The 21,333-nt window shown below is 51.4% G+C and overlaps 1 protein-coding gene across 12 annotated transcripts in view; it reads left to right on the plus strand.

Annotated features, from left to right (window-relative positions):
• The window catches only part of DNM1 (dynamin 1), a 730,607-nt gene that overhangs the window by 195,352 nt on the left and 513,922 nt on the right, over positions 1-21,333 (plus strand). For all 12 annotated transcript variants that reach the window (XM_086924906.1, XM_086924901.1, XM_086924903.1 and 9 more), the window contains exon 2: positions 11,255-11,328. In XM_086924906.1, coding sequence (XP_086781032.1) covers positions 11,255-11,328 — 74 coding nt within the window. The remainder of the gene's footprint in view (positions 1-11,254; positions 11,329-21,333) is intronic.

A 21,333-nucleotide genomic window follows, 5' to 3' on the forward strand; every position in this document is an offset into this window, starting at 1 on the left:
AGTGCAGGATTCCTACACTCTCAAGGACTCGAGCAGTGCCGAATTACCAGACTCACAAGGACTCGAGCAGTGGAGGATTCCCAGACTCTCAAGGACTCGAGCAGTGCAGGATTCCTACACTCTCAAGGACTCGAGCAGTGCCGAATTACCAGACTCACAAGGACTCGAGCAGTGGAGGATTCCCAGACTCTCAAGGGCTCGAGCATTGCAGGATTCCTACACTCTCAAGGACTCGAGCAGTGCAAGATTCCCAGACACAAGGCCTCGAGCAGTGCAGCATTCTCAGACTCACAAGGACTCGTGTAGTGCAGGATTCCTAGACTCTCAAGGACTCTAGCAGTGCAAGATTCCCAGACTAAAGGGCTCGAGCAGTGCAGGATTCCCAGACCCAAGGACTCGAGCAGTGCAGGATTCCTACACTCTCAAGGACTCGAGCAGTGCCGAATTACCAGACTTACAAGGACTCGAGCAGTGCAGGATTCCCAGACTCAAGGACGCGAGCAGTGCAGGATTCCCAGACTCACAAGGACTCGAGCAGTGCAGGATTCCCAGATTCACAAGGACTCGAGCAGTGCAGGATTCCCAGACTCACAAGGACTCGAGCATTGCAGGATTCTCAGACTCTCAAGGACTCGAGCAGTGCAGGATTCCCAGACTCAAGGACTCGAGCAGTGCAGGATTCCCAGACTCACAAGGACTCAAGCAGTGCAAGATTCCCAGACTCGAGGACTCGAGCAGTGCAGGATGCCCAGACTCACAAGGGCTCGAGCAGTGCAGGATTCCCAGACTCAAGGACCCGAGCAGTGCAGGATTCCTAGACTCTCAAGGACTCGAGCAGTGCAGGATTCCCAGGCTCTCAAGGACTCGAGCAGTGCAGGATTCCTAGACTCAAGAACTCCAGCAGTGCAGGATTCCTGGACTCAAGGACTCGAGCAGTGCAGCATTCCTAGACTTCCAAGGACTCGAGCAGTGCAGGATTCTCAGACTCAAGGACTCGAGCAGTGCAAGATTCCCAGACTCAAGGACTCGAGCAGTGCAGGATTCCCAGACTCTCGGACACGAGCAGTGCAGGATACCCAGTCTCTCGGATTCCCAGTCTCTCGGACACGAGCAGTGCAGGATTCCCAGACTCAAGGACTCGACCAGTGCAGGATTCAGAGACTCTCAAGGGCTCGAGCAGTGCAGGATTCCCAGTCTCTCGGACACTAGCAGTGCAAGATTCCTAGACTCTCAAGGACTCGAGCAGTACAGGATTCCCAAACTCTCGGACACGAGCAGTGCAGGATTCCTAGACTCACAAGGACTCGAGCAGTGCAGGATTCCCAGACTCTCAAGGACTCGAGCAGTGTAGGATTCCCAGACTCTCGGACACGAGCAGTGCAGGATTCCCAGACTCTCAAGGACTCGAGCAGTGCAGGGTTCCCAGACTCAAGGACTCGAGCAGTGCAGGATTCCCAGACTCAAGGACTCGAGCAGTGCCGAATTACCAGACTCACAAGGACTCGAGCAGTGCAGGATTCCCAGACTCAAGGACTCGAGCAGTGCAGGATTCCTACACTCTCAAGGACTCGAGCAGTGCCGAATTACCAGACTCACAAGGACTCGAGCAGTGCAGGATTCCCAGACTCAAGGACGCGAGCAGTGCAGGATTCCTACACTCTCAAGGACTCGAGCAGTGCCGAATTACCAGACTCACAAGGACTCGAGCAGTGCAGGATTCCCAGACTCAAGGACGCGAGCAGTGCAGGATTCCCAGACTCACAAGGACTCGAGCAGTGCAGGATTCCCAGATTCACAAGGACTCGAGCAGTGCAGGATTCCCAGACTCACAAGGACTCGAGCATTGCAGGATTCTCAGACTCACAAGGACTCGAGCATTGCAGGATTCTCAGACTCTCAAGGACTCGAGCAGTGCAGGATTCCCAGACTCAAGGACTCGAGCAGTGCAGGATTCCCAGACTCACAAGGACTCAAGCAGTGCAAGATTCCCAGACTCGAGGACTCGAGCAGTGCAGGATGCCCAGACTCACAAGGGCTCGAGCAGTGCAGGATTCCCAGACTCAAGGACTCGAGCAGTGCAGGATTCCTAGACTCTCAAGGACTCGAGCAGTGCAGGATTCCCAGGCTCTCAAGGACTCGAGCAGTGCAGGATTCCTAGACTCAAGAACTCCAGCAGTGCAGGATTCCTGGACTCAAGGACTCGAGCAGTGCAGCATTCCTAGACTTCCAAGGACTCGAGCAGTGCAGGATTCTCAGACTCAAGGACTCGAGCAGTGCAAGATTCCCAGACTCAAGGACTCGAGCAGTGCAGGATTCCCAGACTCTCGGACACGAGCAGTGCAGGATACCCAGTCTCTCGGATTCCCAGTCTCTCGGACACGAGCAGTGCAGGATTCCCAGACTCAAGGACTCGACCAGTGCAGGATTCAGAGACTCTCAAGGGCTCGAGCAGTGCAGGATTCCCAGTCTCTCGGACACTAGCAGTGCAAGATTCCTAGACTCTCAAGGACTCGAGCAGTGCAGGATTCCCAAACTCTCGGACACGAGCAGTGCAGGATTCCTAGACTCACAAGGACTCGAGCAGTGCAGGATTCCCAGACTCTCGGACTCGAGCAGTGTAGGATTCCCAGACTCTCGGACACGAGCAGTGCAGGATTCCCAGACTCTCAAGGACTCGAGCAGTGCAGGGTTCCCAGACTCAAGGACTCGAGCAGTGCAGGATTCCCAGACTCTCAAGGACTCGAGCAGTGCAGGATTTCTAGACTCAAGCAGTGCAGGATTCCTAGACTCTCTGACTCGAGCAGTGCAGGATTCTTAGACTCAAGGAATCGATCAATGCAGGATTCCCAGACTCACAAGGACTGGAGCAGTGCAGGATTCCTAGACTCTCAAGGACTCGAGCAGTGCAGGATTCCTAGACTCTCAAGGACTCGAGCAGTGAAGGATTCCTAGACTCTCAAGGACTCGAGCAGTGAAGGATGCCCAGACTCACGAGGGCTCGAGCAGTGCAGGATTCCCAGACTCAAGGACTCGAGCAGTGCAGGATTCCTAGACTCTCAAGGACTCGAGCAGTGCAGGATTCCTAGACTCTCAAGTACTCGAGCAGTGCAGGATTCCTAGACCTCCAAGGACTCGAGCAGTGCAGGATTCCCAGACTCAAGGACTCGAGCAGTGCAAGATTCCCAGACTCAAGGACTCGAGCAGTGCAGGATTCCTAGACTCACAACGACTCGAGCAGTGCAGGATTCCCGGACTCAAGGACTCGAGCAGTGCAGGATTCCCAGACTCTCGGACACGAGCATTGCAGGATACCCAGTCTCTCGGACACGAGCAGTGCAGGATACCCAGTCTCTCGTACACGAGCAGTGCAGGATTCCCAGTCTCTCGGACACGAGCAGTGCAGGATTGCCAGACTCAAGGGCTCGACCAGTGCAGGATTCAGAGACTCTCAAGGGCTCGAGCCCGGCAGGATTCCCAAACTAGCAGTGCAAGATTCCTAGACTCTCAAGGACTCGAGCAGTGCAGGATTCCCAAACTCTCGGACACGAGCAGTGCAGGATTCCTAGACTCGCAAGGACTCGAGCAGTGCAGGATTCCCAGACTCTCAAGGACTCGAGCAGTGTAGGATTCCCAGACTCTCGGACACGAGCAGTGCAGGATTCCCAGACTCTCAAGGACTCGAGCAGTGCAGGGTTCCCAGACTCAAGGATTTGAGCAGTGCAGGATTCCTAGACTCAAGCAGTGCAGGATTCCTAGACTGCCGGTGTGAGAATCACCTGAAATGCGGTGAGAATCGCCTGAAACGCGATTCCGGTCTTCACCGCCCTGCAGACGATGGCGCTTGGAGGCGAGTGCCTCTGACCTGGACATCGCGGTGCAATGGCGCCGGACCCGGTGAAGCCTGGAGTTCTCCTGTTTTCCTGCTCCAGTAATCCCCTGGAGCTAAGTGCCTTAGAGTGACTGTGACTGTGGGTGGGTGAGAGGACCCCTCGGTCAGGATCAGGTGCAGATCTGAATCCGCTGTGACTGCTTAACAGTGGTATGGGGCGGCTCTGAATCTCGATGATGTGGCTGGATAACAGGGAACACAGCCGTGAAGCTCCCACCCCCGCTGGTGCTACAGACTGGATGAACTCTCCCTAATTCAGCGGCGGTGTGGATGTCTATTTGCCTGCTGCTCCTTTGAACTGCAAACACAACAGGTGATGGACCGAATGTGGATCAATGTCACACACTCAACCCAGTCCAAAGATCTGGGCCCAAATCCATCGTTATTTTGCACTCCACACCACCCTAGGTTAGACAATGGCGATATGCAAATCAGCTCTGACCCTGTGCCCCATGGGAACAGTCCAGTCCGAACTACAAAAGCCATGTCCTAGCTCTTTTGAACTGGGCACTGGGTTCCTGCATAAAATGGCGCCCTACTGACAATGCCACCTCAGTGCCCCAGAAGCTCGCCATGGAGAGGGCTTGTGTGTTGCTGGACACAATAGAGTTAGGAGCATAGATCAGCAATAATCTCCAATGCTGTGTCAGGTGCTAAATAACTTAGTCATTGGGCCCACCATCTTCTTAGCCTTTACCGATTCCTGCGTGTACAACTAGCCTTTTTTCATTAGTCTGTCCAAATCTGCCATTGTTTGCAATCAATGCTGCGGCAGTCCTGGAGAACTGTGTCATGGGAGTGCTTTTGTGTGTGCATCTGTGCGTGTATGAGGGTGTGTGTGCGGATGCACGTGTGTGTGTGTGTGTGTGCGCCTGTGCGTATATGAAAGACTTTGTTCACATTTCTGTGTGCGTGTGATGGTGTGGACATGTATTTGGGTGTTTTTTTATTAGAGCATGTGATTCTATGTGCTTGTGTTTGTGTGAGCAAATGTTTCTGTATGTGTGCTTATATCTGTGTGTCATGTGTGTATGTTTTTGAGTGTCTTTGTATTAGAGCATGGGATTGTATGTGTGCTTGTGCGTGTGGATGTTTCTGTATGAGTACTTGTATACGCCCTCTGTTCACATATGAGTGTGTGCGCACATTTGGGTGTGCTTGTACATGTCTGTTTGTGTGATGGTGTGTGTATGTGTGTGTGTGTGCATGTATTTGTGTACGTCCTTGGGTATTTTTGTTCTGGGGCATGTGATTGAATGTGTGCTTGTGTTTTTGATAGTTTCTGTATGTGTGCTTGTGTATATGTGCATGTCTACGTGTATGAGAGTGTGAGCGCATTTGTGTGTACTTGTGCATGTCTGTGCATTTATTTGGGTGTTTTTGTATTAGAGCATAGGATTTTATGTGTGCTTTTGTTCTTGGATGTTTTCTGTCTATGTACTTGTCTGTATGCGTCCGTGCGCATGTGGCAGTGTTTGCTCAAATTTGTGTGTGTTTGTGCATGTCTGTGCATGTGACGTGTGTGCCCGCTGAATTTGTTATTCTATGGCGGCTGCTGTCCTGGATATTGACTTTAACCCCTTTCCTGCGGGGCCGATTCCCCCGCTGTGCTGGGGGGAGGAGGGGCGTGCACTGCGCCCCGGTGCTCATGACGAGTTCAGCTCGTCATGAGCCACGCCTGGTCCTTAGAATCCCCCAGCACAGCTCGTCATGAGCACACGAGAACCGTGGCTCATGACGAGCTGAGCTAATTATGAGCGTGGGAGGGGTTAACTGCCTGATGCCTGACCTTAGGATGGCAACCAGTGTACAGTACAGTCCCCCACCTGACCCCAAGATGGCTTCCATAGTGGCCCCCTACACGTTGTTTTACTTGCCTGGGACAACAATTGGACATTGACCAGACCTTGAACCTATCCCCTAACCTGCCTATACACATCGGGACTTGGAACTTACCCCAGACTGTGGAGACCTAGCGATTTGGCTGATGCCAGGTGGAGCCACCATATAGCTAAAGAGGAGATGGGTCTGTGGACTCGATCCCCAACCCCCCCCCCCCCTCCCCGCCGTCCCCTACCAAGCCGTACCTTAGCCAGATTTTCCCCTAGTCTATACGTGATATCTTCCTCCTACCCCTTTACCCTATTCCCTTACCCTTCCTTCCATTCACCTTGTCCCTAATGTTCTTTTAACGCTTTTCTGGATACTTATGTAACTTTTAACGGATGTAAATTGCAACATTATTGTTCCTCATGTAAAGCGCTCTGATTCCTTCGGGTCTAGCCAGCACTATATAATAACTCATTAATTCACTTTTTTCCCATTTAGTACTCTTTCTCTCTTTGTCTAGCTCCTATCCCCTCTTCCCTGAATCTCTCATCTTGCTTGCTAGTCTATCTAGCACCCTGTCCTTTGTGCCCTTTCACTAAGCACTCCTTCTCCCCTTGTTGGGGAAAGAACCCGCTGAGAGAGTCCACTGTGCCAAAGGAGCCACTCACAGCTGAAGGATGGTATGACACCCCTTGCCAAAGCACTCCCTCTCCCTATTTTTGGGGTAGGATCCAGTTTGTAGGCTTTGGAGTCTCAGAGACCCCTCTGAGAGAATCCACTGCGTAAAGGGAGCCTCCCGCAACTGAGATAGGGAGGTGATACCCCTTCCCCTGGGATCACGGCTTTCTGGACTTTGGACGTTGCTTTGACTCGTCTACCGGTTTGTGTCCCCGTCGCCCTTGCCCCTCCTCTTTCCATACGGTGTCAGTCACCCTCCCCTCCTCTTTCCCTCCTTGATTACCTGTCTACTTCCCCAGCTCCTTCCCCCTCCCTTGAATCTTTCCCACTGCCTGCTTTTCCCCTTACGTATTTGTGCTTATTGTTTATCTCGACCTTACAAGTAACTATGTTGCCATGCTCTAATAACTGTGTAACCTTTGTAATGATGTAACCTGTAACTATGATCTGATGCTCATGTAAAGCGCTCTGATACCTCCGGGTCTAGCCAGCGCTATAAAAAACCTTTAAAATAAGCCATGAAAAACAGGCAATACAATAAAAGCTATAAAGTGGAGGATGAACAAACCTGCCTACCACAGGCCACCAGGGATGAGGCGCAGGTGGTAACCTGCCGGTGGTGGAGGGCCTCGTCTTCCTCAGCAGCGGAAACTGGGGCGGGGAGACACAGGCGGTGCTGTGCGGAGGGGGAGCGACCTACCTGGTAGGGTCAAGGGTCGCTCTCCTCACTGCGCAGCAGCCAGCCTATATGGGGAGGTTGGAGCAGGCGGGGGGCGGGGGCAGCGAATGGGCAGTGGGCAGTGGAACAGAAGGTAAAAGGGGCACAAACACAAGGGAAAAACGAGTGGCACAGAGGGCAGAAGGGCACAAAAAAACGAGTGGAACAGAGGGTAGAAAGGCACAAAAAGTGAGGGAAAAACGAGTGGAACAGAGGGCAGAAAGGCATAAAAACAAGGGAAAGACGAGTGCAACAGAGGGCAGTAGTCCCCCAAAAAATGAGTGGAACAGAGGGCAGAAAGGCACAAAAAACAAGGGAAAAGCGATTGGAACAGAGGGCAGAAAGGCACAAAAAAATGAGGAGAAAACGAGTGGAACAGGGCAGAAAGGCACAAAAAACGAGGGAAAGACGAGTGGCACAGAGGGCAGAAGGGCACAAAAAAATGAGGAGAAAACGAGTGGAACAGGGCAGAAAGGCACAAAAAACGAGGGGAAATCAAGTGGAACAGAGGGCAGAAAGGCACAAAAAACAAGTGGAACAGAGGCCAGAAAGGCACAAAAAACAAGGGAAAAACGAGTGGAACAGAGGGCAGAACGGGCAGAGAGACACGGAGGCAGCGAGGGGTACAGAGGGAAAGACCCGGCAGAGAGAGCACGGGGACAGCGAGGGGAACAGAGGGAAGAAAAAGGGGCACAGACCACGTACAGGCAGTGGGGGAAGACAGACAACAGCAGTCACAGACACAACAATGAAAATACATGCAATACAATAAAAGCAATAAAGCGGAGGATGAACAAACCTACCCACGGCCACAGTCCCTACAGTCTGTCTTCATCCCGCTGACCCCGCCACAGTCCCTCAAGTCTTCATCCCACTGACCCCGCACACCCGCTACAGACCCTCCAGTAATCATCCCTCTGACTCCGCACACCCGCCACGGTCCCTCAAGTCTTTATCCTGCAGACCTGCACACCCACCACAGTCCCTAGTGTCTTCATCCTGCTGACCCCACACACCCGTCAGACCCTAGTGTCTCCATCCCGCTGACCCCGCACACACCTGCCTCAGTCCCTCAAGTCTTCATCCCTCTGACCCCGCACACCTTCCACAGTCCCTACAGTCTTTATTCTGCTGACCCTGCACACCTTTCCACAGACACTAGTCTTCATCCCGCTGACCCCGCACACCCGCCACAGTCCCTAGTACCTTCATCCTGCTGACCCCGCACACCTGCCTCAGTCCCTACAGTCTTCATTCTGCTGACCTCGCACACCCGCTGACCCCACACACACCTGCCTCAGTCCCTCGTCTTTATCCCTCTGACTCTGCACACCCACCACAGTCCCTACAGTCTTCATCCCGCTGACCCCGCACCCCTGCCAGTCACTAGTGTCTTCATCCTGCTGACCCCGCACACCTGCCTCAGTCCCCAGACTTCATCCTGCTGACCCCGCGCACCTGCCTCAGTCATACAGTCTTCATCCTGCTGACCTGCTCTTCTACAAAAGGATGGCTGCGTGTGGCTCCTTTGATGGCTGCATGTGTCTCCTTGGATAGCTTCGCCTGGCTCCTTGGGATGGCTGCAGGTGGGTCCTTTGCAAACGGATCGCTTCGGGGGGCTCCTCTAGAAACGGATGGCAGCAGGTGGCTCCTTGGATGGCTGCGGGTGGCTCCTTGGATGGCTGCGGGTGGCTCCTTGGATGGCTGCGGGTGGCTCCTTGGATGGCTACGGGTGGCTCCTTGGATGGCTGCGGGTGGCTCCCTGGATGGCTGCGGGTGGCTCCTTGGATGGCAGCGGGTGGCACCTTGGATGGCAGCGGGTGGCACCTTGGATGGCTGTGGGTGGCACCTTGGATGGCTGTGGGTGGCACCTTGGATGGCTGTGGGTGACTCCTGGGATGGCTGTGGGTGGCTCCTTGGATGGCTGTGGGTGGCACCTTGGATGGCTGTGGGTGACTCCTTGGATGGCTGCGTGTGGCTCCTTGGATGGCTGTGGGTGACTCCTTGGATGGCTGTGGGTGACTCCTTGGATGGCTGCGGGTGACTCCTTGGATGGCTGCGGGTGACTCCTTGGATGGCTGCGGGTGACTCCTTGGATGGCTGCGGGTGGTTCCTTGAATGGCTGCGGGTGGCTCCTTTACAAACGGATGGCTGTGGGTGACTCCTTGGATGGCTGTGGGTGACTCCTTGGATGGCTGCGGGTGACTCCTTGGATGGCTGCGGGTGACTCCTTGGATGGCTGCGGGTGGTTCCTTGAATGGCTGCGGGTGGCTCCTTTACAAACGGATGGCTGCAGGTGGCTCCTTGGATGACTGCGGGTGGCTCCTTGGATGGCTGCGGTTGGCTCCTTGGATGGCTGCGTGTGGCTCCTTGGATGGCTGCGTGTGGCTCCTTGGATGGCTGCGTGTGGCTCCTTGGATGGCTGCATGTGGCTCCTTGGATGGCTGCATGTGGCTCCTTGGATGGCTGCATGTGGCTCCTTGGATGGCTGCATGTGGCTCCTTGGATGGCTGTACCTGGCTCCTTGGGATGGCTGCGGGTGTCTCCTTTAAAAACGGATGGCTGCAGGTGGGTTCTTTACAAATGGATCACTGCAGGGGGCTCCTCTAGAAATGGATGGCTGCAGGTGGCTCCTTGGATGGCTGCAGGTGGCTCCTTAGATGGCTGCGGGTGGCTCCTTGGATGGCTGCGGGTGGCTCCTTGGATGGCTGCGTGTGGCTCCTTGGATGGCTGCGTGTGGCTCCTTGGATGGCTGCGGGTGGCTCCTTAGATGGCTGCGGGTGGCTCCTTGGATGGCTGCGGGTGGCTCCTTGGATGGCTGCGGGTGGGTCCTTGGATGGCTGCGGGTGGGTCCTTGGATGGCTGCGGGTGGCTCCTTAGATGGCTGTGGGTGGCTCCTTGGATGGCTGCGGGTGGCTCCTTGGATGGCTGCGGGTGGCTCCTTGGATGGCTGCGGGTGACTCCTTGGATGGCTGCGGGTGACTCCTTGGATGGCTGCGGGTGGCTCCTTGGATGGCTGCGGGTGGCTCCTTGGATGGCTGCGGGTGGCACCTTGGATGGCTGTGGGTGACTCCTTGGATGGCTGCGGGTGGCTCCTTGGATGGCTGCGTGTGGCTCCTTGGATGGCTGCGGGTGGCTCCTTAGATGGCTGCGGGTGGCTCCTTGGATGGCTGCGGGTGGCTCCTTGGATGGCTGCGGGTGGCTCCTTGGATGGCTGCGGGTGGCTCCTTGGATGGCTGCGGGTGGCTCCCTGGATGGCTGCGGGTGGCTCCCTGGATGGCTGCGGGTGGTTCCTTGGATGGGTGCGGGTGGCTCCTTGGATGGCTGCGGGTGGCACTCTCCAAGGGGACTCACTCTCCAGGGGGACTCACTCCCCAAGGGGCAGCTTGTCCAGATCTTGATCTCTGGGTCTTTAATTGGAAATTAGCTTTAGGTCTGGAGGGCGCGATTGTTATGAAGGGCCCACCTGGTGAATTGGAAGCATTGATGTCGCCTCAGAAGTGGGTGACATTGACCCAGTGAACCATTCCCCATTGCTCCCTGAAGGCGCGGGCTTAAGGATGATGATGACGTCTGGAGCATATGGTGACCCTACGGGTGTCTTGGTGCTGTGAATGGTGATCAGTGTCTGGACTTTGCCATCCATCTGAAAGAAGCCATCAATCTATGTACCTTTTTGTTTCCAAACTATTTCTTTTCTTCAATGCAGATAAAGGAATTATTATTTACAGCCATTCGTATGTGTTCATTTCTGAAATGTGTTGGGCGGAGCTGGGGTAGAGTTACTCCTATCCTTCAGAGGTCCCAGGTAGCAGGGGAAGAGTTGGTCGCTACTCTAGTCTGGCATCTCTCTACAAAGGTGGAGAGGCAGGGGTGAAAACCCCAACAGCCTATAGCCCCTTCGATGCTCATGACGAGCTCAGCTCGTCATGAGGTACAACTCTCGAACGCTCATGACGAGCTGAGCTCGTCATGATTGCATTGTTTTCTGAGTTCTTCAGCACAGCAGGGGAATTGCTGCAGCAATGATGGTGTTTAGATGCACCGGTCTTTCAGTCCATCACCCTGGGTTGGGTGTGATCACATCCGAGGGCTTGTCAACACATGTTTGGTAATGGTGATCTTCTGTGTCGTTTCAGAGACTTTCTGCCCCGTGGGTCCGGTATTGTCACGAGGCGCCCCCTGGTGCTGCAGCTGGTGAACAGCAACACGGGTAAGAGAACATCTAATGAGAACCCCCCCTTTGTCTTCCCAAACATGATATGCAGCACCCCATTATTGAAGCACCATTCTCAAGCAGGACAAAGGGATCCCATGATACGGAGTGATCTGGTTCCTGTGGTACTGAGTGATCTGGTTCTTGTGGTACTGAGTGATCTGGTTCTTGTGGTACTGAGTGATCTGGTTCTTGTGGTACTGAGTGATCTGGTTTCTGTGGTACTGAGTGATATGGTTCCTGTGGAACTGAGTGGTCTGCTTCCTGTGTTACTGAGTGATCTAGTTTCTGCTGTACTGAGTGATCTGGTTCCGATGGTACTGAGTGATCTAGTTTCTGCTGTACTGAGTGATCTGGTTCCGATGGTACTGAGGGATCCGGTTCCGAAGGTACTGAGGGATCTGGTTCCGATGGTACTGAGTGTTCTGGTTCCGATGGTACTGAGTGATCTGGTTCCGATGGTACTGAGTGATCTGTATCCTAAGGTACTGAGTGATCTGGCTCCTAAGGTACTGAGTGATCTGGCTCCTATGGTACTGAGTGATCTGCATCCTGTGATCTGGTGCCTGTGGTACTGAGTGATCTGGTGCCTGTGGTACTGAGTGATCTGGTGCCTGTGGTACTGAGTGATCTGGTGCCTGTGGTACTGAGTGATCTGGTGCCTGTGGTACTGAGTGATCTGGTTCCTGTGGTACTGAGTGATCTGCTTCCTGTGATACCGAGTGATCTGCTTCCTGTGGCACTGGGTGATATGCTTCCTGTGGTACTGGGTGATCTGCTTCATGTGGTACTGAGTGATCTGCTTTATGTGGTACTGAGTGATCTGCTTCCTGTGATACTGAGTGATCTGCTTCCCGTAGTACTGAGTGATCTGGTTCCTGTGGAACTGAGTGAGTTGGTTTCTGTGGTACTGAGTGAGCTGCTTCTCCAGTATTAGGGGTGTCTTTCATAGATTCACATGCTTGAATATTCCCCGTCGTCGAAGTGGGAGTCCCACGGTAAATAAAATAGCAATAATGCTAATATATATATATATATATGTAATATCATAATACATAATAAAACAGATAAAATATACACTGAAAAACCTCAACAAAGGTTCCTACATAGGAATGCATTAGAGAGAAAAAACTCATTTGCAACATATCAGTGCCATTATGTTAGTCCAAACTGCAGCCAATCAGGCTCAAGCACCCTCTAGAACCTTCTCCTCAGAAGCTCAAGCCCCCAGATTTTCTACCGCACGTCGTGTGAAGGGAGTCTCCCTGAGCTCTGCTCAGTTTTCTTCATAGCTACTCTTCTACTCAGTGTTTTCTCAAGATGTCAAGTAAGAAGCCTTTATTTAGACCTTGCTCTTCCTGTGGGAAACTGCGTTTATTTGAGAAGGACCCCCACCAAAAGTGTATTTACTGCTTATATCCAGAACACAAGGTGGCTGACTGTAAGTTCTGTAGAACTTTCCCTGCTAAAACCCTCAGAGACAGGGAGGGTCGTCTTCTGTTATGGCTGAAGCGCCTTCAAGATAAGGACGCAGTTCTATCAGACGCAGAAAGTTTCCAGTCAGGTCCTTCTACTGTGGCTTCCAAGCGTGGCAGTGTTCAGGAGTTACCATCTCCTTTTCTAAAGAGGAAAAAGCTGGCCTTGACTGTAGCTCCAATAAAACCTACTGCTACTATGACTGCTGTGTCTACGCCCATGAGACCTGGCTCTCAGGCGTCTTTTCCAGCCTCTATAAGTGTTGTTGACGGGCTCGTCGACGACCATTCCATCGACGAGATTGGCTGCTGTGGCTTCGTCGACGACTACTGCCACAACGACGTCGTCGTCGGCGAGGTTATCGTCGACAGCTTTCACGACTACGAAAGCCACTACCTCTTCAGTCTCGTCGACGATCCCTATTATATCGTCGACGAAGAAGCCAACGTCGACGAAGAAGTCATCGGCGTCGACGTCGAAGATCCCATCGACGGCTAAGCTCCCGTCGACGTTGAAGACTCCGTCGACGACGAAGACACCGTCGACGTCGAAGACCCCGTCAACGTCGAAGACCCCGTCGACGTCGAAAACACCGTCGACGTCGAGGACCACGTCGACCAGCTCGTCGACGACAGCTTCGTCAACGGCGAAGATTTCATCCAAGGATTCGACGACGATCCCGTCGATGAAAACGACGTCGATGGTTGTATCAGAGCCTTCAACGTCGACGAATACATCCAAGACATCACCGTCTCCGACGACTGTTTCAAAATCATCGTCGTCAACGCAAATGTCTACGTCAACGGCTGTGTCGACGACAGCGTTACCATTACCGTCAGGGTCACAGCCAGAGGACGCAGCATCCACTTCAGGATCACTGTCCTTCGCCAATATGCCCTTAGTGCCCTTGGACATTTCAGTCCCTGCAGTCGTTACGGAGTCTTCTGTCAGCAAAGTTGAGGATTCTGCTCTCCAACTGCCAACTCCTACTCTACAGCCACCTTCTCCATTATTCGTAACGGACCATGAAACGGAATCCGTTCCGGACGACACTGTTTATGGTGATGCTCAGAGTCCATCGGATTTGATAATCAAATGTCAGGACACTAGTTCTGAAGAGGACGAGGATGAGGCTATAGACCAGCACGAAGAACAATATGTGCAGGTTCCTATGGCGACTTTTCCAGTATCGCTATTTTCCAACCTCCAACATATGTTGGATGATTACAATAGAAGATTTCCGCCTACCCCCCAGGGTACTCCGGGACATGTTACCTCTGACGCCGCAATGTCTTTTCAGCCTCAGCAAACTCCTCCTAGGCAGGCTGCTCCATCAGAAGAGCCACGTCCAGCTATCCCCACTAATTCACAACAAGATGTGGATGATGAGTCGGAGCCGGAAAGAGAGGAAGGGGAAGTTAATCAGGATACAGATGATGAACAAGATCCAGATATGGCGGAATTCGATGACTATCGAATACAGACACCCTCGCCACAACAGGGCGATTCCAGTGATTCACCTCCGGTTGACATCGCTAGCTTCCATAAATTGATGGATAAAGCGACAGACCGCTTCAAATTACCTAGAGTGCAGCGAGAGGAAGACTGTTTCCTTTATGATTTTAAGAACCAGCCTTATAAGCAAGTCCATACCATACCAATCATCGAGTTTGTTTGGAAGGAGGGAATGAAAATCATGCAGGCTCCTAACTCCTTGCCTGCTCAAATACCTCGATTGGAAAAGAAATATAAGGCCCCAGCGGGCTCGCCTGCATGTTTACTCTCGCATCCTAAGCCAGACTCCGTAGTGACTCAGGCAGCGCAACGTCGTGCGCGCAACCTGGCAGCTCCTATCACCTCCCCTCCTGATAGAGAGGGTCGACGTTTGGATGCAATTGGGAAAAAGTTTTCGTCCATGGCGTCTACTTCAGCCCGTGCCGCTAATGCTTTGGCCATTTTAGGTCGTTTCGACCGTTAAATGTGGTCAGATATTTCGGCGCTGATTGCGCTAATTCCGGAAACATCCAGAGCGGAAGCACACCAGATCCTTCAAGATGGGCGAAGGGCATCGGACGAAATAATTGACTGTGCTGTGGACGTTGCGGGTACTGCCTTCCGTATTCTTGCCAGTGCTGCGGCGCTCCGACGCCAGGGTTGGCTGAAATCCACGTCGTTCCGGCAAGAGGTCCAGTCAAAAATACTTGACATGCCGTATGACGGAGAATCTTTGTTTGGGTCTCACATCGATGAATCGTTAGAATCCATAAAGAAAGATACCGACACGGCAAAGTCGCTTGGGTCCTTACAGTTCAAGAAGCAGCCTTTTCGTGGGGCGCGTGGACGGGGCACCTCGTCCAATTTTTCACGAGGAGGACAATCACAGTACCGCCAGTACAATCAGGGGAACCAGCATTACTCAAACCAGCAATCTTCTCGTCAGCAACACTCCAAGTCCTATAGAGGAAAGTCTAATTATAGAGGATCCAACAACAACAACAAACGTCATTGACTTTCGAGTTCAGCAGAATGTTGGAGGGCGAATCTCGCAGTTTTACTCCCTGTGGTCTCTAATAACATCAGACCAATGGGTTTTGGACATTGAGCGCAAGGGTCATGCCTTGGAGTTCACAGAGATTCCTCCACATTCTCCGCCTTCGGGCCCGCCACCTCCCCATCTAGAGGAACTGCAACATCAAGTTCTTCTTTTGTTAACAAAGGGTGCAGTCGAAGTGGTTCCTGTATCTCAGCAAAGGAAAGGTTTCTATTCAAGGTTTTCCTCATTCTAAAGAAGACGGGGAAGTGGCGTCCCATTATGGACTTGAGAGCTCTCAATCTATTCCTCAAACAACAATCTTTCCGCATGTTGACGTTATCGGAAGTCTTGCGACTTCTCTGCAGCGGAGATTTCTTAACGACAATAGACCTGCAAGACGCCTATTTTCATGTGCCAATTATCCATCGACATCGGCAATACTTGAGGTTCAAGGTGGGTCACGTTCACTATCAGTTCAGAGTCCTACCTTTTGGCCTCCGATCAGCTCCTCGTGTTTTCACGAAGGTTCTGGCTCCGGTCATGGCTCATCTGCTTCTTCAGGGAGTTCAGATATTTCCTTACCTGGACGATTGTCTTCTAAAATCCCAATCCTCGCTACAGTTGGCTCACGACACACGTTTGTGCCAAAACCTGTTCAAGTCTCTAGGGTTGACCATCAATGTGGAAAAGTCACACTTCACACCTCTGCGGAAAAGGAACTTCCTCGGAGCAATCCTAGACACAGACGTGTCAAAAGCCTTCGTCTCCATCGAACGGCGACAGAAGATAGTTCGTCTGGTCTCAATCATCAGGTCAAAGCAGTCAGTTTCTGTGCGAATGTTAAAGCCGTTTCTGGGGATGGCATCATCTTGTATCGCACTGATCCCAAATTGCAGGTTACGTACCCGTCCTGTACAGGAGGAATTGGACCTGCAATGGCGACAAGTGTCGGGGTCGTTCAACGACCAGGTGACAGTCACACCCCGCATGAAAACCAGTCTGCTCTGGTGGGAAGAACAAGCCAATCTGGACGAAGGGATTTCTTTCCTTGCCCAGGCTCCGGATCTGACATTGACCACGGATGCGTCCATGGAAGGTTGGGGTGCTCATCTCCTGGACCTTTCCATCAAGGGAAAATGGACGGCGATTCAGCGAGCCTGGCATATCAACCGACTGGAGTTGATGGCAATCTTCCTAGCGCTTAAAGCATTCTTGCCCGTGGTGCAGGGGGAGTCGGTGCTGGTTCAAACAGACAACACCACCAGCATACACTACATGAACAAACAGGGCGGCACAAGATCTCAGCCTCTGTCTCGTCTAGCTCAAAGAATTTTGGAATGGGCACTTCGTCACAACATTTCTTTGACGGCAGTCCATCTGCCGGGGGCATCCAACATACTGGCAGATTCCCTGAGCAGGTCCGCGTCATCCACTCACGAATGGGAGTTGCATCAACCAACTCTAGACCTGGTGTTCCGCCGATGGGGTCATCCCAGGATAGACCTCTTTGCAACCCCAGTGAATCGGAAGTGCCAGACTTTCGCAAGTTGGCATCCTCATCCAGAATCCAGCGGCAATGCCCTACTCATGGATTGGAGCGGACTGTTTGCTTATGCGTTTCCACCGATCGCGTTGGTGCCAAGAACGTTGTGGATGATGCGCAGGCAACCCTGCCGCTTGATTCTAATCGCCCCACGTTGGCCCAGGCAGGCTTGGTTTTTGGAACTCCTTCTAATGTCACAATGCAAGCCCATTCATCTGCATCCACGTTCGGACCTCCTGACGATGGACGACGGTCAAATTTGCCATCCAGACCCATCGACGCTTCAATTGTCGGCATGGAACCTGAGTACGTTGAATTTGCCTCCTTAAGTATGCCCCAAGAATGTAGAGACATTCTAGCGTCTGCTAGAGCTACATCAACCATCAAAACATATAAGTTAAAGTGGAAGCGTTTCTGTCATTGGTGCGCTGCATCCAATGTTCATCCAATTGACTCCACTCCGGAGCAACTTTTGCCGTTCTTTCTGAGCCTCGCTCAGTCTGGTCTCTCGCATGCCACCTTGAGAGTTTTTCTGGCAGCTATTTCACGCTACCGCCATGATGGCTCAACGTCTCTCTGTTCATCCAGAATCATCCGACAGTTCTTTAAAGGTCTTTTCAGGAAGTTTCCTCCGTTAAGGCGCCCTCCTCCGGCATGGCACCTCAACGTAGTATTGTCACAACTTATGAAGCCTCCGTTTGAGCTGATTCACCGAGCACACATTAAGTTTCTTACCTGGAAGGTTGCTTTACTTTTGGCTTTAACATCGTCTCGTCGTGTAAGTGACCTTCACGCTTTTACCATCAAGCCTCCGTATTTACAGTTTAAGCCTGATGGAGTGTCACTTCGTACCAATCCTACGTTTCTGCCGAAAGTACCTACTGACTTCCATTTGAACGAACCTGTCTTCTTAAAAACTTTTTTCCCGGATCCTAAATCTCCAGCAGAACAACGACTACATTCTTTAGACATCAAGCGTTGTCTAAAATTCTACATTTCAAGAACAACCCCTTTCTGTAAATCCGATCAGTTATTTATAGCATATGGACAGCTGCGGAAGGGGCATTCAGTGACTAAACAAACAGTTGCAAGATGGCTCTCTTCAGCCATATCCTTTTGTCACCAGCAGGCTGGCAGGCCTTTACCGCGTCCAGTGAAGGCACATTCAACGAGAGCGATGGCATCATCCACCGCGTTGTTTGCGGGGGTGCCTCTACACCAGATTTGTCGGGCAGCGACATGGTCCAGCAGGCACACCTTTACCAGACATTGTTTGGAGGCTATCAACGAAGCGGATACCGCAGTGGGGCAAGCAGTGCTTCGTCATCTTTTCAAATAAGGTGAGCCTCTGTTCCCTCCTCCATTTCTTTGAGATTGCCTATGCTTTTAAGCTATATGTTCTTCTGTTCAAGTGTTAAGAATATATTGCAATCTCAGCTTCTAAGGAGGTTACTGCTATCTATTCTATTCAAGCATGTGAATCTATGAAAGACACCCCTAATACTGGAGAAGAACAATTGTTACTCACCTGTAAACAGTATTGGTGTCTTTCATAGATTCACATGCGACCCTCCCTCCTCCCCTCAGAGGCTCTTTTCTCCTCATACGCTCTTATTACTTGTGCTTCGAAAATCTGAGGGCTTGAGCTTCTGAGGAGAAGGTTCTAGAGGGTGCTTGAGCCTGATTGGCTGCAGTTTGGACTAACATAATGACACTGATATGTTGCAAATGAGTTTTTTCTCTCTAATGCATTCCTATGTAGGAACCTTTGTTGAGGTTTTTCAGTGTATATTTTATCTGTTTTATTATGTATTATGATATTACATATATATATATTAGCATTATTGCTACTTTATTTACCGTGGGATTCCCACTTCGACGACTGGGAATATTCAAGCATGTGAATCTATGAAAGACACCAATACTGGAGAACCACCTGTTTACAGGTAAGTAACAATTGTTCTTCCTGTGGTACTGAGTGATCTGCTTCCTCTGATACCGAGTGATCTGCTTCCTGTGGTACCGAGTGATCTGCTTCCTGTGGTACCGAGTGATCTGCTTCCTGTGGTACTGAGTGATCTTGTTCCTGTGATACTGAGTGATCTTGTTCCTGTGATACTGAGTGATCTGCTTCCTGTGGTACTGAGTGATCTTGTTCCTGTGGTACGGAGTGATCTTGTTCCTGTGGTACGGAGTGATCTTGTTCCTGTGGCACTGAGTGATCTGCTTCCTGTGGTACTGAGTGATCTGCTTCCTGTGGTACTGAGTGATCGTGTTCCTGTGATACTGAGTGATCTGCTTCCTGTGATACTGTGTGATCTGCTTCCTGTAGTACAGTGCGATGTGAAGCTCAGAACCATTAAACGTTTTCTCTGCTCGCACCTGTGTCCAGCAACTAACTCCTTCCCCTTGTGGCACCACCAAAAACGTATGAAACTGTTGAAATTAAGATTTGGTGTTGTGTGTTGCATGTGTGCGTGTTCCTCTGCATTTCCTGTTTGCCTTTCCTCCCACGTATTGTCTGTGCATTTTCTTCAGTGTCCAACTTCTTGCCCACCAGCATAGCATGGCATTTGTTACACAAACAGATTTTTTTCCTCTTTTTGTTTGCTATCAGGTAGCTTCCCCCGCCAAAAGAGTAGACACAAGGAAATCTTACTGTTCGAGGCATGTATGCTGTAGATACACATTATTTGCATAAGTCCACCATCTAGTGTTGGGTTTGAGTGATTACAAGTTGTTTTTGTTCCAAGACGTTTTCTTTGAGTCGATGCATATATTTACCTCAAGACTGTATGAATATTCTTTAACTGCATGCGCGCTAGCGGAATTCCGCTTGCACGCTGGGTTTTTAAAAAACGCACTTTACGTGACGAGCTGGGCTCGTCATCAGCGTGCGAGGAGGCTACGCGATGACGAGCTCAGCTCGTCATCAGCGTCGAAGGGGTTAACCCCTTGGACGCAGGTTTATTTTCCAAGCTGTGCGGGAGAAATAAACGGCCGGCGGGATTCGGCCGTCGTGCGCACAAGCCCACCGTGACGCATGCCGGCCGGGAGCCGTCATGAGCAGGCAAGGGGTTAAGAATAAGAATGTTATGCAGCAAAATGGAAACAATTTGTTATAGTCTGTCACAAATAAAAAGTTAACCCTCTACACTTATCTTATACCTATTGCATTTACAAACTGAAGGATTTGCATATACTACTATAACGTTACATCTTGCAGCTATTGCAGCATATCTCCAGAATAAACAACACACATCAGTGTTTAAAATTTCTGTTCTAAAAGCTTTCGTGCGGGATATAAAAGAGTGGTTCCCCCCCAGACTTCCATCTGCTCCGGCATGGAATTTAAACATTGTCCTAACAAGATTAATGGCCCCTCCTTTTGAACCATTACATTTGTCAGTTGCAATATCTTTCATGGAAACTTGCCTTTTTAATTGCTTTTTACTTCTCTTAGAAGAGTCAGTAAAATTCAGGCGTTAATCCTAGAAGAGCCTTTCTTTAAACTACGCATGGACAGGGTAGGGCTTAGAACTATCCCTAAATTCCTCCCAAAAGTAGTTTCCAGCTTCCGTAATAATCAGTATATTGATTTACCTGTGTTTTTCCCACAAACAGTTGCAGAAAGGGCATTACACACTTTAGATGTAAAAAGGGCATTAATGTATTACATTATCTGAAAGCGACACGTTAGTGATAGATTTCTTACCTTAGAATAATCCTCAGACTGGATCCGGAAAGTTTTTGTCAGCAGTATCCCTGCGCGTAGGTAGTAGTCGTCGTTGGCGTCGTAGTCGCCGAGATGATGTCGCTGGAGCTACTTAGATCCCCCACGCATGCTGACGTCAGTTCTTTCTTTTTCTGCGCCAGCAAGCGCAGATCCGGAGAGAGCGGTACCCCCCACTCATTTTTTGACTGAGTTTTTTGGGACTTTTGTCTCTATTTTTTTAGTACTTCTACTCCAGGTTTATGGGGATGCCCGGTTTAAAGTCTTGCGTGGCTTGTCCCCGCACGATGTCGGTGACGGACCCGCACTGTGAGTGTCTCTACTGCCTAGTGCCCGACCACGACTCTGAGTCGTGCCCCCACTGCCGGGCCCTGTGGGAGCAGTCCCAAAAGAGGCTAGAGGCCCGGGAGTCGGCTCCACGCCATTCCAGGTCCCGGTCCCATGGTAGGTCGAGGGACCGGCCGCCGAGCCATCACCACCTTTCCAAGTCTTTGCACTCTGAGTCAGGTAAGGCAAATCACAAGAAGTTGAAGAAGCGTTGTCACTCTTTGCCTTCCCCTCGCCCGTCGTGCAACGCAGCTGTCACCTTTTTGGCGACAAGGCAGACCATGCGCTTGAGCGCTTTAAGGACTCCAGGGCTACGGCCAAGTCCTTGGGCCTCTCGGCCCCTCGCCAGCAAATGGGTGCCTTTCGCTCCTTTTGTGGCCAAGGAAGGGG

The sequence above is a fragment of the Lissotriton vulgaris genome, chromosome 5, assembly GCF_964263255.1.
Source record: "Lissotriton vulgaris chromosome 5, aLisVul1.2, whole genome shotgun sequence".
NCBI classification, from domain to species: domain Eukaryota; kingdom Metazoa; phylum Chordata; class Amphibia; order Caudata; family Salamandridae; genus Lissotriton; species Lissotriton vulgaris.